We start from the raw sequence: 19611 nt of genomic DNA, 5'->3' as shown, positions 1-19611 counted from the left end.
TCCCCTATTCTTGGACTATGTAGCTTCTCCTTGTAGAAGAACTAGAAGATTTCCAACTTATATTCCGCGTATGGAATTTTCCTGACATTTGACAAAAACGTAAATGATGCAACCTTCAGCGTAATCGAATATTGGATTCAATTATTTGGATCAGTTATTTTTCCTACATGCTAGTATCAGATTTGTTTTACTTAGCAAAAGACGACAATCAATAGACAGGATCCTGAAGAGGTGGGAAATACACGCCATTGCAAATTACCTTTCATACTTTTTTCCGATCTAGGCCTGACTTGATAAGGAACTCCAGACATCCCGGTTTTGCGCCGAGGTCCACCAATTCGGTATCCCTAAAAGCTGTCTGGCGTCCTGGCCCACGCCATCGCTCCATCTTAGGCGGGTCTGCCTCGTCTTCTTTTTCTACCGTAGATATTGCCCTTATAGACTTTCCGGGTGGGATCATCCTCATCCATACGGATTAAGTGACCCGCCCACCGTAACCTATTGAGCCGGATTTTATCCACAACCGGACGGTCATGGTATCGCTCATAGATTTCGTCATTGTGTAGGCTACGGAATCGTCCATCCTCATGTAGGGGGCCAAAAATTCTTCGGAGGATTCTTCTCTCGAACGCGGCCAAGAGTTCGCAATGTTTCTTGCTAAGAACCCAAGTTTCCGAGGAATACATGAGGACTGGCAAGATCATAGTCTTGTAAAGTAAGAGCTTTGACCCTAAGGTGAGACGTTTCGAGCGAAACAGTTTTTGTAAGCTGAAATAGGCTCTGTTGGCTGACAGCAACCGTGCGCGGATGTCCTCATCGTAGCTATTATCGGTTGGGATTTTCGACCCTAGATAGGAGAAATTGTCAACGGTCTCAAAGTTGTATTCTCCTATCCTTATTCTTCTTCGTGTTTGACCAGTGCGGTTTGGTGTTGTTGGTTGGTTGGTTTTCGATGCAACTTTGTATTTTGGAGCAAAAAATTCTCGTCCCTCACAAAAGTTCTTTTACTCGCCTTGGAGCTTGGGAAAGACAGTCTTTGACCACTCTTCTTACCACCAGAACTTTCGTTTTAATCCAGTCCCATCCTCCAACTGGAGTGAAGCACAAACTACCGCTGAAACTTTTCCGGCTGATATTCACTTCCCTCCAGCTTCATGCTGGTCCTTTCCTTTTTGAAACGAAAGACTTCATCCTCAGTTATATGGTTACTGTGCCTTCCCTGATCGATGAGACATCCTAGAGGATTCCCTGGCTATCTTTAAACCAGTAAATACACAATGAATGGTGCCAAAGCAACTTTATTTTCTCAAGACTACCTCGTTGATCATCCGTAAGCAGTATGATTTCCTATAGAAATGAAGTACTTTAAACTTGACGATTTCTCCCCACCTTAGTTGACCAAAAGGCTCACATCTTTGTGGACTTCCTTCTTGCTTTTGGATCCGTCTTCTTCTTTACTGAAAAACATTTATCATGGTACTCCTTCCGCTAATTTATGTTCCTGCCTCAAGGAGGTTCTGGATCGCATAGTGTCTAAGGCCAGCCCTAGCATTCTGGGATCTTTCTGTGAGATTTTAGAGAGGTCAATAAGTACCTGGATATCTTTTTCTCCCTAGGCTCGCTCGTTTCTCCATCCTCGATCCAAAAGGTCCTAGGCGTAGGTATAATCTTCTAAATAGACCCTCTTGGAAGTCTACCATTGGCTTCGCAATGCCCCTCAACTTGCTTTGGGGTAACATCAAATGCTCTCCCTAACGAATACCGGAGCCGTCATAAACCGGATTGGGTCGGGGGCAGTAACCCCGATCCATGAGGGTAATTGCCTATTAACTATAGCCGCCTGCACTGTGCACTCCCTAATCACCTTTGAGTGAGTCCATCGAGATGGAATTCTTCAAAAGACTCTGGCCTGGATTTTTAACCACTAAAACCACCCCCGACTTCTCCCTGCCCCGTGAAATCACCATAAGGTATTGCATCATGGGGCTGAGTTAGCTCATTTTAGCTATTTCTCCACTCTTCTATGCGCGACGTTTATAGCCGTGCCTTCATCATCTGTCCCGCTTTCCGCAGTTGGCCCTATTTAGCTCAAACATGAGGCCGCCTTTCTGAGACCATCGGATCTTGCTGACATTTCCAGATCCAAATCTTTTCGGTTGGGGTCAGATGTCACCTTCGCGTATGATAATGATTGCCTCCGGGCAAATTCGCACTTTTGCTTTGTTCCTCGCGGACCTTCGTCCATCAATCATTTTGGTTTTTCTTCGATTGCTGACGTTTGCACTTGGGGTACAGCTTCTTACCTGCGCTGCTTTTTGCTCCGTTCTTCGGAACTGCTTGTGTGCTTTCTTTCTCTTGGGTGCCTGCTGATTCCCTAGAGGATCATTGCATTTCTCCCGGATTCTTTTCTTTGCTAGCAGGTCGCTAACACTACTGTTCGGTGTGACGTGGCTCACCTGTGGCACAGTTGGAATGGACAGTTTCGGCTTTTCGTTGGGACCTCTTTCCTCCTCCTGCGACTTATTATAGAGGACCCTAATGGCTCTCACCATGTTTTTAATAGCTTGATGGACATTGTGCTTGTTCTTGGGACAACTCAATTACTTTTGCCCCAAATTGGTGGAAAGGTAGTTCCTCCGGGTCAGGACTTTGTTCTCCATGAGTCTTGGCCGGATTACTCCTTCTAAACGCACCTTCCCCTTAGCATTTAAAGTATTTTTCTACGTTTTATATTTTACCTCGGAGATCGAAGAATTGAGGAGTTTCTCCTGAATGGATCAATGGTCTCGGAGTACCTCTAAATCATTTCTAGCATTAGAACCCACGGCGGCCAAGATACCCACCACCGAGGCACTGCGGTCGAAGGATATCGATGGCCGGGAGTCCGCTTCCTCACTCCCAATAGCCGCCGGTGCTGGGGTTCCGAGCCTCTGCCCGGTATGTTTCCCCTTTTCTCTCTCCTTTCATGTTGGTTTTATTTTCTGGGCTTCTTTCCCGTAGCCATTTTGATCCACACCTTCACTCCTCATAGGAGTGTCTGTTTGTCCGTCCAACTGTCTGTTTGTCTTTTTTTTTTTATACGTTGGAAGGTGGAAAGGTTCAAAACCTACCGCTGGCTCCAGCCATACGGTTATGTGAGACTTTTACTCACTAAAACCACCTCCTTCTCCTTCGCTTACCCCGCGGGACTGCCATTTCGGTATTACATCGCGGGGCAAGATCAGTTATCAACTGCGGCTTCTGTCGTTATTTGTCACTTTCCTCCGAAGCTCCTCCCTCCTCAGCAGATTGTGGATCGCCTTCATTAATTTTTCAACCGCCCTCCAAGATGTTTCAGAGGCTAGCATGTGGTCCACGATATTCTAGGGTGTCAACCGTGCCTCGGCGTTAATTTCCGCCTGCGCTCTGTGTGCAGCGAACCGCGAGCAATTAAAAACAACATGCTCCGCATCTTCCGGAATCATCACGCATGTTGGTCGTCACGCCCGAAGCGATAAAGGTATGCACGGTACCCTCCGTGTCCGCTTAGGAATTGAGTTAGGTGGTAACTAACCTCACCGTGCCTTCGCTTGATCCATTTAGAGACATCTGGAATAATCCTGTGTGTCCAGCGTCCTTTAGGTGAATCATCCCACCTTTTCTGCCATTCCAAAATAGAATCACTTTGTGCCAATTGCCGACGATTGGTATAAGACTTACCGATTGCATATAATGGGTCATAGAGGCGTCGACCCTCATTCGTCAAGATGTCGATGGGGATCATGCAGGCTATCACACAAGCTGCTTCATCTGAAGTTGTACGGTAAGCGCGTTCAATCGGTGTGGGGCTGCGATTTTTCTTCTGTTTGCTTCCACCTTCAAAGACGATGCCCAGACTGGAGCTGCAGAAAGCAAGATGGAGCTAACAACTCTCGAGATCAGGAGCCGACGGCTTTGCCTAGGACCACCTATATTTGGCAACATTATTGCCAACAAAGGAGCCACTCCGGAAGCCTTGGTTGCTAAATTTTCAAGATGAGACTTGAATTTCACTCTTTGGTCAACCATAACTCCTAGGTATTTAAGCGTTGGCTGCGACTGTATTATGTGTTCTCCAATCCTGATCTTTATCGACGTCGTCTTCCTTCGCTTTGTAATCAAAACTACCTCGGTTTTATGCTCCGCGAGTGTCAGACCAGCTTCCTCTAGCCAAGACCTGATTTCAAAAATAGCCTCGTTTGTGAGTACCTCGATCTCATCAATGTCTTGTGCGATGATAGTTACTCCGATATCGTCTGCGAAGCCAATGATTGTCACCCCTTTGGGGAGTTGTAACTTTAAAATTCCGTCATACATTATTATCCACAGGAGAGGACCGAGGACTGATCCTTGTGGAACCTCGCAGGTTGTTGTATACGTTTTAGGTCCATCGTCCGAATCGTAACACAATATCCTCTCCCGGAGAAATTCCATGACTATGTGCACCAGATATTTAGGAGTGCCCAATTTGGTTAAAGCCGCATTCTTCACGTCGAGAGTAACGACCGCGCAAGATTTATTGGCCTCCATTGCTTTTTCCGCAATTTTCGTCACCGTGCTGATGGCATTGACAGTAGATCTTGCCTTTCGGAATCCGAACTGCCTGTCTGAGAGACCACCCTCCCTTTCTGTGATTGGTACAAGCTTATTGAAGACGACCCGTTCGAAAAGTTTGCCGATGCAGGCATATAGGTCTATAAGACGAAGGATCACCCAAAGGTTTATTTGGCTTCGGGATTAGCACAAGCTTCTGTTTCCGCCACTTTCTTTGTGGCAAGTGGTAAATGCTTCCGAGAACCGCCTTGGAACTGTCTTGACGCCCACTGTCAGTGCTTTATTCGGAATGCCGTCTAAACCTGGGGCTTTATTTTCGGCAATCTTCTTCGCGGCTTCCAGGACTTTTTTCGTGGTTACCTCGGGAATTTCACCGGGATCTACCTGGACAGTGGGTAGGTTCGACTCACTTGAAACGTATGGGAAGAGAGTGGTAATGATTTCCCGCAGCAAATCAGAGTTGGTGATCGGCGGTGAGCGCTTTCCCTTGATTGTTGCCATAACTGCCTTGTATGCACCTCCCAATGGGTCGAAATCCGCTTCCTTACATAATCTCTTGAAGTGTTCAGTTTTACTTCTAGAGATGGCTGCTCGCAATGCTTTCCTCGCCTTCTTATATTGGTTGTGCAACTCTTCAGACTCAGACCGGTTTCTGCTACGTTGGCCTGACCACCTGTCTGTCTGTCTATCCGTCTTTCTATCTATCTGTCTGTCACACTTTGTATATCAAAAACGCTTACGGACCCGTGAATGCCGTTGCATGCAGGGGCTAACAGTCTTCCGCGTTGAGTTTATGAGTTTCTCCTACATGGAAAAGGCGGATGAAATCAAATGAAGTCGGTATTATTTTTCACATTGGGGAGGAATGCGGGGTCCGAAAGTGGTCAATTACTTCAACGACCGGTTCTCAGAAACTATCGAAAGCAGCGTATATTTTTTTTGGAATTTGACTGGGAACCACCCTTAAATTTATCCACTAACTTTCCGAATAATATAGGCTGTACTGTAGAGCGCGGCACTGCCAACTTTGGTGGAAATCGCACAATTTCTAGCTCAACCTCCGTCCATAATCAGTGGCTAAAAGTGGCATAAAATTTCATAACAAAGTAATGAAAAAAAAAATCTGAATTTGAAATAGAAAGTTCTGAATTTGAAACAATCAATTAAGGAATCTGTTTGGGGAATTCTAAATTTGATTTGGGAAATTCTTAAATTGTCTTCGCAAATTCTCGAATTTTTAAAAAATTCCGAAATTAGTTTATGAAATTCTGAATTTGGTTGAGGAAATTCTGAGTTTAATGCGTTCAATGCAAGTGTTTGAACATCCGAGCTTTGGCAGGAATCTTGTGAGAGACAGGTAACCTCCAGTTGAGTCAATGTTCTCCCTTAGAGACACAAAAGTTACCTTATCTCACATTTTAGGTAAAAATGTAAAAGCTACTGTGTAGTAGCATTCATATTTCTTTCCTCTTGCTTCACAATACAATAACGGCTAGACTTCAGTATAAGAAGGCACAGCATACCTTGCTGTCAAAACTGACTACCTTTCATCCTTCCGTCAAAGTCTGATCAAAATTTACAGGTTTTAAAATCAAAATAAATAGTTTGTAATGTACTGTGTGTCTCCGTTTAAATAAATAAACCAAATGTAACCCCTCAAAACATGTCTCTGCTGCATTCGCTAGTATCCCTTTTCAAAGAGACCTTATTGTCAGCCCCCGTTAACTACACCAGTAGTATACTGGAATTACTTGTCATGCAACCCTTGGACACAATCAAAACTCGAATACAACTGACGCCTCCTTGGCATAGACCAGGTGGAATCATCTTTTATACTCGAAAAATCTATAAAGAAGAAGGTATTCTCAGCTTTTGGAAAGGGCTTACCCCAGGAATTATTGTGAGCATACCAAGACGAGCTGCCAGGAATATATCATATGATAAGTGTGTATCGTTATTCACCTTCGATGAGGATGGGCCGGACTATACTGTAAGAATTTGACACTCCTTGGTCTACCAAAATTAGGTTTCCTAAAAATCCTCCCTTTCTATTTAGACATACGCATTGTCAGGGTTCGTAGCAGGAGTGCTGGACGCAGTTATAATAAACCCCTTCGAAGTTGTCAAAATAGTCCAGCAACTCGATGAATCTAGTCTAAAAATGGCACCAAAGCTAAGTAAAGTAGTTAACGAAATCTACAAATCAGAAGGTCCTGGAGGATTTTTCAAAGGAACACATGTCTCACTGATCCGTGGAGGTCTCTTTAATATGATTTTTTATGGAATCTATGAAGCTTTACAACAAATACAGCCTATAAGGGATACCGAACCTGAGCTTCTACGTCAAGCGAAAATAGCCATGAAAACAGGTGTTATTGTTACGCTGGTGGTATACCCTCTCGATTTAGTGAAATCTTATGCTCAAAGCAACTGGGATGGCTATTCGTGTTGTCCAAAACAGTTTCGCAGATACTCAATTGGTGACATATTTAGACACATTGTTAGAATGCAGGGTTTTTGGGCAATCTACAATGGCCTTTTAGCCCGTTTACTACGAGCTCCTTTAGGGGCAGCTATGGTATTGCTGTCATATGAAAATTTATATGAGTATCTGGAAAGAGAGGCTTAATTATTCCGGAAAGATTCTGAATTGTAACATATACGATTAGGGTCTCAGGGTTTAGATTGCAACTATTTAGATTGTTTCCATCGCATTGGTAGGTACGAATCCATTGCCTGTCGTCGATTGGGGGTGGGTAAAAAGTGTTAATTCATTATTGAATAATAAATTATATATTCTAATATTTTTCGAAATAAGTCAAATTCTTAGTTTTCCCTTTGGGACGAAGATATCAACGACATATTGGATAATGTCAATGTCGGTCTGCCGCGAAACGTTATATAAGATAGGTCCCCAAATGGATCCTTGTGGTACACCTGATGTTACCGGCAAGAGATCGAAAAATTTATTTCTCACACTGTTTTCGAGAAGTTTGTATATAAGCCAGTTTACCCATATGGACTGGACCAGTCCAGTTGTCCAGATTATATCAAGGATCTGAGTGAAATTATGCGGTATTTCCAACGATAAATTATCTGAAATAATAAAAAACTTGTTGTTTCTTTTTCGTTGGTGTGTATATTTATTCTTGCAAATACCGATACTTCGGGAACCACTTGTTCCCTTCATCAGTGCTAACAAGTTTGCTCATCTCCCTTATTGCCTCCAAGTGGTAAGAAGTCACAGACCTCGAATCCACCCGCGGCTTTGAGAAATCAAGTCCTGGCCGAGGCACGGATTTTGGAGGCCCCACCTAATTCATGTTCCCTCACGGAGAAATATGTGGAAGATAGGCTTTCCACTTCAGTGGAAAACTTCTGTCTACAGCGCGGTCAGGAAAAAAGGATAGTAAAGCAACTCCCTGAGGAGAGGAATGATAGAAACTGGAAACCTGACTACGGCCAGCCTGTCGTTAACACTGTTGCCTAACTCTTCCAAAATACGAGGGAGAGGAGGGCTCGTCGTAACTTTAGTCGCAAAGGAGAAAGGACTACAGGCTTGCCTGTCAGAACCTTCTCCCCCGCCTGTACCAGGAGAAACGGAAGAATGGGAAGCTGATGATGTGCACGCAACTTGTCGAACGCCAGTATGTGGAAAGAAATCCATGCAGTCCGGACACCGTGAACCTAGGAGGGCTCCCAGCCGACGACAACAGAAGGCACTGTGAAAGAAGGCGAACTTTTTGTGATTAAGGATATGGATGTTGCTACACCACCAACTGTGGCGGTATCCAGAGAAATCGAACGCAAGAAAGCGGAACTTTCGGTAGAATGTGAGGACAAGCTGGTAGCCCTGGTGCGATTCACACTGAACGCAACAGACTTTTCAGTTAGTGGCGGTGTTCATATTGGACTGCACTTATCGCTACAAAAATAAGAGTTAGTCAAATTAACGTGCAGCATGTCAAAACTTCTTCCTATCCACTGGCGGCAAACTTGCGGTAGTGTCCTTAAATATTTGTGATTCAAGAGCCATGGGCTCAATTGACAGAATCTCTGGTATTGCATCAGTCAAGGGGACTAGGATCTTCTTCGATGAAAGATCCTCGATACCGAAGGCTTGCGTTATGAGGTCAAAACTGTTAGAGGTAACCATGTTGAGACAATTCTGTTCCTAAGACCTGGTTCCGGTCAACTTACAGTGCCAGGTTAACAGTAAGAGGAAAAACGTCATAGTAGCCTCTGCTTACTTACATTATGATTCTTTGTGATCTTTGTGAGCGATACCATGACCGTCCGGTTGTGGATAAAATCCGGCTCAATAGGTTACGGTGGGCGGGTCACTTAATCCGTATGGATGAGGATGATCCCACCCGGAAAGTTTGTAAGGGCAATATCTATGGTAGAAAAAGAAGACGAGGCAGACCCTGCCTAAGATGTAGCGATGGCATAGGCCAGGACGCCAGACAGCCTTTAAGGATATCGAATTGGTGGACCTCGGCGCAAAACCGGGATATCTGGAGTTCCTTATTAAGGCAGGCCTAGACCGGATACCGGTTGTTGCGCCGTTGATGATGATGATTCTTTGTGTCCTCCGCCGACGCAAGAACTAAGAGATCTGGTAGTGTATGCAGAATCAAGTGGCGTTGAACTCTCAATAGATTGTGATCCGAATGCTCAGCAGATTTGTTGGGACAGTATCAAATACAATCCCTACAGGAGAGAATCTGTTTGATTTTATCACTTCAGCTGGTCTGATGACCGCGAACATAGGGTGACCTAACAACCTGTACTTCAAAGTTGTTAGAGTTGATTAGAAACTGGCGAGTGCTAGATGAAGTCTCCCACTCAAATCACCGTTACTTAGAACTTAATGTGCCTATTGCAGGAAAACAGCCTGTAATACAAAGACGGAAAACGGATTAGACAAAGTTCAATGAAGTTCTTGGTGACAAAGGTGAGCTCCCTAAGCTACTAAGGACTCCTTTGGCTGGGAAGATCAATTGGAAACTCTGAATTGCACACTCTTAGAGTGCTTTGAAGAGGGTAGTCCCATTGCCCGAGGGCAACGTGGTAAAACGGTTCCACGGTGGAACTGAAAACAGCAAAGACTCAGGAAATCAAGCAGACAACTTCTGAATCCCGATTGCAAAAGCAATAAAGGTGAAGACTGGTTAAACTTCCGGAACTCACAGCGTGAATATGAGAGGATCCTAAAACGTTCGAAATGAGACACTTTTAGAGCATACTATGAGCAACTGGAAAGTAAAAGAAAGACCTCCAGCCTGCGCAGACTTCTTAATAAGGATGACTCGGTCAAGTAAGACTCTCTTAGAAAACCGGATGGTGCTTTCACTAACTTCAGGGTTGAGTATATACAGACTTGGATGTACACCACCCGGGAGAACAGGAGAGAGAAGAGAGAGAGAGAGAGAGAGAGAATTGATAGTTTCTGCAAAAGGTGTTTCAAGTGGAATTGGGACACTACGAGAGTGGTTGTTACCAATGAAAAGGCGAGAGCTGCTATACTATCACTGGAACACTTCAAAGCACCTGGCATGGATGGTATCTACCCAGCGAGGGTAGAGGGTATAGAGCACTTAGAGCAACTTCTAAGAAATATTTTTCAAAGATGTCTTGCTCTGGGCTACGTGCCTTCCTCTTGGCAAAAAATTAAAGTAGTCTTCATACCTCAGCCTGGAAAAGATGATATTCAAATCCAAAGAACTTCAGGCAAATCAGCTTGACAGCATTTTCGCTGAAATGTCTGAAGATACTGGTTGAGCGTCATATTCACGAGAAGGCACGAAGGTCGCACCCACTGAAAACCAACAAGCTTACCAACGTGGAAAGTCCTGTGAGTTTGCTCATCATTGTTTGGTTTCAAAGACACAGGACGCAATTCTGAAAGGCAAGTCCACGATGGTGGACATTAAAGCAACGTTTGACTCTGCACCCTTCCAAAAGCTCTCTGATGTCGGCAGAGAGCACAGTGTTGACAAAACGAAACAGAAATTGCTGTGTGCTGAAGTGGGTGTTGATTGCTACCTAACAACGGCAGGGACGACAGGGTCCTCAGAAGAAGCTGGCTATCGCCACTTCTCTGGAGTATGCTGGCCAACTCACTACTATGTGAACTGCAAAATCTGCCAATACACGCTCAAGATTATGCAGATAACGTGGCTGTGGCTGTTGGTCGAGATCTCGGAATGGTGTGTAGAAATACACAATGTGCCGTTGATTCTATCTGATCTAGATTCTAGATGATCTAAATTCAGTACGGTGGAATTACTCTGGGTACCTGATCATTGTGGTATAGAGGAAAATGAAATCTCGGACGCTTTAGAAAAGGGGGGTTAAATTTCTCCCATATCCGGACCGGAACCAGCAATTGGGGTGTCAGTATCATTGGCTGATGCTGCTATCAAAAACTGGGAACAAGCTTCCCATAATGGCAGGTTGTTGAGCCTTAATGCTGGTGCACACACCAAACTTTTCCTCTCAGAGCCAAACAAACATATTGCAAAGTCCTGTAGAAAAGCAGGGAGACTTGCAGAAGTATTGTGGGCATTCTGACTGGTCATAATTCACTAGCTAGGCATGTGTTCAGAATAGGAATTATCCAAGGTGATACGTGTCCATCCTGTAATGAGGAAGGAGTTCACGGAACATATTCACATATGTTCCTATGGACGCATCGGACATCAGATTTTTGGCGCTAATATTCTCCAACTGGAGAGGGTGCACAAACGGTAATCCTGCGATACGTAATTGAATCCGGGATATTCCGGTATACGGGGAATCGGGTAGAATGGACTACTAAGGTCTGAGTGTTCAGAGGCTTCGCCTATCCCCAGCTCAAACAAGCCTACCAAAATCTTGAGCGATGTTACGGCGCAGGCATATACAGCCGTCCTGGAAGAAAAACTATCACCTATGGTATACTACATGACATCAGCAACACAGATGTACACGGGTTCTGGGGAGAACTTAAAGGCATGATCATGGAAGTCGCAGAGAAGGTCCTGGGATACAATGCCGAGTGAACGCGAATTGACTGGTTTGACGATGAATTCAGAATATCACTCGATGCAAAGAACGAAGTTGACAGACAATATATCATATTCTCGCCGAGCTGTTCAAATCCGGTGGGTCGGGTCTACTAAATGCCATACACCAACTACTGCTGCGAATCTGGGAGGACGAGGAGATACCAGACGACTAGCGCAGGAGTATCATCTGTCCCATCTACAAAAAGGGAGATAGATTGCCTTGTGAAAACTGCAGAGACATTTCATTTCCATCCTATAAAATACTGACGAAAGTTATGAAGAATAGAATAGGACCATACGCCGGACGACTCATTGCCGAGTACTAAGGTGGTTTCAGGCCAGGTCGCTCCACAACTGACCAGCTTTTTACCGTTAAATAAATCCTGCAGAAGTGTTGGGAATATAACGTGGGCGTGTTCCAAATCTTTGTCGACTTCAAGGAGGCATACGACGGTATAGATCGTGGAGTACTGTACAACATAATGCTGCAATTTGGTATACCAGCTAAACTAGGACCACTGACGAAGATGACCATGACGACCTCTATCTCACAGGCTTCAGGATCCAGAACGCTCTTCGACGTAGCACCCGAATACGTCATCCGAGCAATAGATACCAACACCAGCGGGACGCTACTCATTAAGTCAACACAATTGTTGGCGTACGAAGATGATATCAACATCATATCTCGAAAACTGACCGACTCAGGGGAATTCTGCATACTCTTGACACTACTGCGAAAGAAGTTAGACTACGCATCAATGAGAACAAAACGAAGATAATGGTGCAATCCAAAAGTAGGACGCGAGCTCATTCGAGCATCGATTTAGAGGGCCTCTACATCGAATTCGTACACAGCTTTATATATCTGGGTAGCAGCCTGTCAAAGGACGCTAATGAGACTGACGAGGTGAAGTTAGTGAATAAGACTTTGTTCTTGGACCTTCCCATAATGAAATCGAAGCATGTGCACAGAAACACCAAGCTCTGCGTTTAAAAGACCATCATACCACCTTGAAGTGCGAAACCTCGACCTTAACCAAAGCCTCCGAAAGTTTGCTAAACACATTCGAAAGGAAAAAAGGTTATGAACGGACCGCGGACAGGGCGAGACTACGAAGAAGACCGAGAGCACTGTGGGAAAGCGCAATATATACGGACCTGAGAAACTACTAGGACTCCTTAGCCAGGGGCTCCAGAAGAAAGTAAGAGCCCCATCGTCTAGTTTTGATTCATACCTGCAAATGTGTTGATTGAAAGATGATGGAGTCAGTAGCAATGATTTTATTGTTAGCTGTGGCTATCCTGCGAACCCCAGTTTTCAGCTGAGTCCACCGGTACGACATCCCAGAACTAGATAACTCAGGAGAATCGAAGAGAACTCAGAGTTCCAGGGAGACCTGAACCAACAACTAAGACGTATGCCCTAGTTAGGGGACACCAGCAACTACATATATAATTTCAATAAAGTCCTTCATTTGAAAATAAATGTTCACAAAACATATATTTTTTCGGCATAGTATATGTTTCCGTTTTGAGACATGCTGAAATGGCAGTTTCCGCATTATCCTGTAATCCATAACGAGTTCATTGAACATGCTTTCACCCATATATTCCTCCAATTCAGCAAATAATCCTTCCTCTACCCTGTCATATACTATCCACATACCACCCCCATATGCCTATATATCTAGTACGTGTGGAAGTTCTGCCCATACTAGACACATAATAAAGCCCAGTCTCCATAGCGCTACCAATTTCCTTTGCCTCAAACATGCATGTGAACATACAAACATACGAATGTACCCCCATTTATCGTTACAGTAATCATATCCAGTGTCCTCCCTTTATTACAAGCACAATTGCGGAAACATAAAATTACTCTTCCTGGCACGCTACCAGTGAAATGGTACAACCCGCTTTCAACTTTCTGGAAGAAAATTTGTTCTGTGCATGGAAAAATTCCGCTGGAATGGGAAATAAGTCATATCCGTTTTCCGTTACTGCAATAATAGTGCGATAATAATGAATTGATGACTTTTAGCACCTCGAAATAATCGAATTGGAAACCATGCGTATTTGCGTAGTCTGTGTGGGGGTGGAATTTATATATCGAATTTAGGAGGTGGCGGAGTATAACCAAGTACATATGTATCTGTTTTCACGCACTTATCTGTTTGACATGGAAGATTTGTATAGTTGGTAATAAGGATTTAATCTTCTAAAGTAATCTTCAGCAAAATTCAGCATAACTGCGTCCCTACCTTCCCTACGACAACCATAAAGATGTATCATATCCTTAGATACTTAATAAATTCAAAATAGATAATTCCTCTCCCAAACTAGCTACTTTGATCCTTTCCTTATATTCTGACAAGAGAGGGTTGGAAAGACGGGATTCCCCTCGGGTCCAGAGTTTTGTTGGGGGTCCGTAATAGAAACTTCAATGGAAAAAGTGCTAACAGTTGGGCTCCCATAATTTTTACCCCAAGCCCGTTTGATTTCCACCCCGAGTCTGGATTTCCTCTCTCCCTCCCTCCCTGCTATCTAACGTACTATTTACACATTTTAATTAAACTTAAATAGTTTAAATTCGTACTAAAACCATCTTTTCTTATTTTACTTGCAGCAAACGGGGGTGGACCTCCAGAGCCTTATTACGGTCGTCTCATCGGACAATTTGTAGAGTTTGCACATGGGATTAAAGTATGCATTATAATTTCGCAGATTTATCTAGATTCATTATTTTCAACACTGAATTACCATCTTTTTTTTCCTCTTTTGATAGGGTACCGTGTATGCAGTAGACGAATCAACAATTTTCATAAAAGGATTTGCATACGACGGTACCGGACCAGATGCATTCTTTTGGGTTGGTAAAACAGCTCGACCCAGCCCCGAAGGATATATTATACCATATCCAGAGGAGTATGTTGGCATGTAAGTAGATATGAAAAGATTTAAGTTTGGAATATTTTTTTTTTATAGATGGAGGTAGAAATCTTAGAAAGACCCTGTTGCGCCAGGTTGCAGCAGTGTGTGGGATTCACACCCACTAAAACCACCCCCACTCTTCCGCCCCTCCCCGCGGGACCACCGTGAAGTATTACTTCGCGGGGGAGGCTCTGGTTCGCTATACCAACTCGTCCATGTCACGTCTCCGTCGCGCCGCCCTCCGAGCTCGATCCAACTCCAGGAGTTTTGTCTGCACTACGGCTACTGCCTCATTTACCGCCATCCAGTTTTCCTCCGACTTCAACATCTCTTCCACCAGGTTGGAAGGCTCGATGTCCGCCCCTAAGATGCTGTTCAACCTCCTTTCCGCTGCAGAAATCTGGGACAATGGAACATAACGTGCTCCGGGTCCTCGAGTGTAGTACCGCATGCAGGACAGTTGGGAGACTCGTCCAACTCGAAGCGATGCAAGTACTTCCTATAGCCACCGTGTCCCGTAAGGAACTGTATCAGATGGTAATTCAATTCTCCGTGCTTTCGGTTGACCCATTTCTCGATGCACGGGATCAATGTATGGGTCCACCCGCCCTTGTCGGAGTTATCCCATCGTTATTGCCACTTGCCAGACAACTCTCTCCTGATGGCTTTTCGGAAATCCGCATTCACCTCGGCTGGATTTGCCTTCCGTTTTTCGTAGAGCCAGTGTGCCTCGCTCGCTAGAAGATCTATAGGGATCATTCCTGCGATAACACACACTGCCTCCGTCGACGCCGTCCTAAATGCGCTGCACACCCTTAGCGCAATTGGCCGGTATGCCGAACATATCTTCCCCCGGTTGACAGCGTGGTTCAACGCTCCCGCCCAGACAGGGGCCGCGTATAGCAGGATCGACCTCACCACTCCCGCGATGAGTAGCCTGCGACTATACTTCGGCCCTCCCACGTTAGGCATCATCCTTGCAAGGGATGAGCTGGCATTTGCTGCCTTCTCTGCCGCATAATCCAAGTGTCCCTTGAAACTCAGCTTGGCATCGATCATCACCCCCAGGTATTTGACAACCGATTTTGAGACGACCTCACGATTACCAACCTGGATGGAAACCGTGTTGTTCTTCCTACGGTTGGTAATGAGGACCGCCTCCGTCTTTTCGTCCGCCAGGTCCAGCTTGGCCATTCGTAACCATAACTTGATGGTATGAATGGCTTCATTTGCATAAAGCTCCACGTCCTCGGGATGCTTTGCAATTGCAACTACCGCCAAGTCGTCCGCAAAACCAATCAGCGTTGTCTCCTCCGGCACGCGAAGGCCAAGCACTCCGTCGTACATTATGTTCCACAGCAGCGGTCCCAATGCAGAACCTTGAGGCACACCTGCTGTCACAATGTACTCCTTCGGCCCGTCGTCCGTCTCGTACCAGAGAAGTCTGTCCGAAAAGTAACTCTCGATGAGCCGAGCCAAGTAGCTAGGAACACCCAGTTTGGCCAAAGCGCCCTTAATGCAGCCCCAGTTGGCTGAGTTAAAAGCATTTTTGACGTCCAGCGTCACCAGAGCACAGCATTTGCCCATGGCCATTGCATTTCGAGCCAATTCTATGACCTTTGCTACTGCATCGACCGTAGAACGGGCTCGCCGAAACCCATATTGCCGCTCTGAAAGACCACCCGCAAGCTCGATGAACGGGAGCAGCCTGTTGTATATCACCCTCTCCAACATCTTCCCCATGGTGTCTAAGAGACAAATAGGGCGATATGAAGAAGGCACCCCGGGTAGTTTTCGGGGCTTCGGTAGCAAGACCAGCTTCTGCCTCTTCCACTGGGCGGGAAACACACCTTCCGCCATGCACGATTCGAATGTGCTTGCGAACCATCTTGGTCTGGCCTTGATCGCCACCTTCAGAGCCCTGTTCGGAATTCCGTCCAATCCCGGAGCCTTGCTGTCCCCAATACGTCTGCAGATTTCCCAAAGTTCCTCTTCGGTAACATCAGGGATCGAGAAGACGTCCTGCTGAGCTGCCAGTTGGGGTTCTCTTTCGTCCTGCTCCTGCTGCGGGAAAAGAGTTGCAATTATTTGCAACAAGAGCCGTGGGCATGTCACCTGAGGTGATTTTCGCCCGCAGATCTTCTTCATTACAACTTGGTAGGCTGTACCCCACGGATTCGTATTAGCCTCCATGCAGAGCTTCTGGTAGCATTCCCGCTTGCTTCTCCGAATGGCCTTCTTAAGGTTGCTTCGCAGATCCCTGTATTCCTCCTCACGCTCCTGGTGCTCCGGCCTTCCCCTTGTCCTGTGGGAAAGTCTCCTCGCTCGGAGACAAGAGGATCTCAAGGCAGCGATCTCCGTGTTCCACCAGTAGTTTGGCCTCTTGCCGTGGTGCAAACGTCGTCGTGGCATCGTAGCGTCGCATGCTTCGGTTACACACTGAGACAGCTGTGTGACCCTTTCCACCGCTGTTCCATCCGGATCATGGGCTCCCTCCAATGCGGCCAGGAATGTCTCCTCGTCGAAAGCTCCGATAGACCAGCCAACCACCTTAGCCTTTCCACCTCCAGAGCGTCGTTGACTGCTTCCCCGGTTCCCAATGCGGAGGAAGATGGCCTGGTGGTCACTGTGGGTGTAGTGCTCACTCACTTGCCAAGCCATCCCCCTCACCAGTGAAGTGCTAACAAATGTCAGGTCAACGATCGAACCCGACCCTCTTCCTCGAAAGGTGGGCACGCATCCAACGTTGGCCAGCACGATGTCCAGCTCCGCAAATGACTCCAACAGAATTGGACCTCTGGTGTTCGTCGATCGGCTTCCCCACTCCAGGGCCCACGCGTTGAAATCGCCCGCAATGATTTGAGGGCTGCGGTGTCTAGCATCCAACCAGACTGTCTAACATCTCCTCATATTGTGCTAAGGTTGCACTAGGAGGAGCGTAGCAGCTGTAAATATGGACACCGTTGACCTTCGTCCTTATAAAACCGGCTGCCGGAGGGCCATGACTTCCTGAATGGCCTGTCTTCCGCACGCACAGATTGCGGCGTTGCCAGACGCATCCACCGCCCAAGTCGCACCACCGTAGTTTCTGCACGGCTCGCAAATAACCGCGACATCGACATTCGACTCTCGAATGGTTTGTGAGAGCAGGTCCTGAGCTGCCTCACAGTGATTGAGATTGATTTGTATCAATCTCATTTGCCTGTGCGGTTCAGCTCCCTCCTATATACCGGACATCTGCTGCTTCCCGCAATATGCCGGCCGTCCACGCCCTCTTTCCCACTACATAACATACACCGTGGATCTCCGGTGCAATCTTTGATGACGTGGCCCTCTTCCCCACATTTCCTGCAACTCCTCGACCTATCATGCTGGCTAGTGCATGCCGGCGCAAAATGGCCGAAATCGAGGCATCTGAAGCATCTCTTTAGAGAGATTTGCTCCCTGAGCCTGCACACGACCCAACCTACTCTTACCTTGCCCGCGGTAATGAACTTAATAGCTGATTCCGCCGGCAAACTAATAATAGCGGTCTGTGTGCCACCATATGCCTTCTTCATCCTTTTTATAGCACTCTGGTCTATATTTCCAAGGTTGAACTGCTGCTTTAGCGCAGCACAGATGTCCTCCCGTGAGGTGACTTCATCTAGGTCCCTGCATTCGACCACTATATCCTGTTTCCGAGCTCTTACCTCAGCTTCCTCTCCAAGTACACATTCCACCTTCCCGCGGAAGTTATCGGCCGACTTGTCGGCGGATTTACTTAACTCCAGCATCAGATCCCCTCTCTGTGTTCGCCTGATACGGCTCACACTATCCCCCAAATCCTTCAATTCCGGGTCTGACTTCACCTTTCGGAGGATGTATTTCCCTTCTTGGAAATAATTATTATTTCCGGGCGGAGCTTCTTTTTGTCCTTTTTCCTCTTGTGTGTTAGTCCATTATTCGGGCCTCCGGGCGTTGGTTTCTTCCACTTTTGTAGGTGTTGTGGCTGCAATCGTGAGATTACCGACTTTCGCGGGTACTCTCGCCGGCTCCGCCTTCTTTGGTGAAGAAGCTTTTTTCTTCTTCGGGACTTGCTGTGGTCCAAGAGGCTCGCTGGTACCGTCTCTAGCCCGTTTTCCTGTCTTGCCGCTTGCTTTATCACGGGGAGGCGTCACCTGCGTTTCCCTTGTGACCTTGCCAACTGACGCTTGGGAATTCTTTTCTTCGAGTGCCTTGATATAAGACAATTTAATGCCTCTTATCAAGGCTCGAATATTTTGGTGGATATTCCGCCTCTCCTTGATGAACTCGCACAGTTCATTTATTCGTTCCCCGAGTGTAACGAACGCCATTCCGGTATGTTCCCGTTTGCTTTCGCGCTTTGCGCCACAAGGAATGATCTCGATTAAGGGACTATTCGTATTTCTTTCAGAGTCCCGCAACGAATCTCGACTACCAAAAATAACCATTGTTCTCGGTGGTGATCTCCCAAGCTTCGAACTCCTCCTAAAGGGATCCGGTGTGGACCTAATTTCCACTCCACCATTATCTCTTGTAGCATTAGATGCCACAGTAGCCAAGTTTCCCACTACTGAGGCACTGCGGTCGTTGGATATCGACGGCCGGGAGCCCGCTTGCTCACTCCCAAAAACCGCCGGCACTGGGATTCCGAAGCCCTGCACCGTAAAAAAACTACTTTTCTCCTCTTCCATATTTGGTTTAATTTCTGGGTGTCCTTCCCATAGCCAATTTTGATCCACGGGTGGGCGTTTACTTCCCACCTACCCGGTCTGCGCATAAGCATGCCCATACACGCACATCTCCGGATGCGTGCATGTGCATGCCCATGACACGTTCGCCGAGCATTCCCTTATCCGCACGAAGGGACGCGCCTGATGGGAGATTTGGCAACTCCGCACAGGAAGTTTAGAATATTGAAAGGACTTCTACAGCGAACTACTGATAAGCATTGGAAGATACATTTTTAATTCTGCCAAAGTAAGAAATATGTCCTTGAAACTTCAATGCTTCTGCTTTTGTCTTATTATTTATCTACTGATCCTGCTCA

General features: G+C 46.1%; 2 protein-coding genes across 2 annotated transcripts in view; both read left to right on the top strand.

Annotated features, from left to right (window-relative positions):
- LOC119651633 (protein Skeletor, isoforms B/C) overlaps positions 1 to 19611 on the top strand; it is a 238851-nt gene that overhangs the window by 107576 nt on the left and 111664 nt on the right. Inside the window, exons 2-3 of the mRNA XM_038055297.1 lie at positions 14254 to 14330; positions 14413 to 14564. Of these exons, the coding sequence (XP_037911225.1) occupies positions 14254 to 14330; positions 14413 to 14564 (229 nt within the window). The remainder of the gene's footprint in view (positions 1 to 14253; positions 14331 to 14412; positions 14565 to 19611) is intronic.
- On the top strand, positions 6102 to 7548 carry LOC119651634 (mitochondrial 2-oxodicarboxylate carrier-like). The gene is made up of 2 exons (XM_038055298.1): positions 6102 to 6562; positions 6629 to 7548. The coding sequence occupies exons 1-2, from the start codon at positions 6236 to 6238 to the stop codon at positions 7199 to 7201; spliced, it is 900 nt and encodes a 299-aa protein (XP_037911226.1). The 5' UTR covers positions 6102 to 6235; the 3' UTR covers positions 7202 to 7548.

Source organism: Hermetia illucens, chromosome 3 (genome assembly GCF_905115235.1).
Source record: "Hermetia illucens chromosome 3, iHerIll2.2.curated.20191125, whole genome shotgun sequence".
NCBI lineage: Eukaryota > Metazoa > Arthropoda > Insecta > Diptera > Stratiomyidae > Hermetia > Hermetia illucens.
The sequence above is the reverse complement of the archived record's forward strand: the minus strand, read 5'-3'. Positions and strand labels throughout refer to the sequence as shown.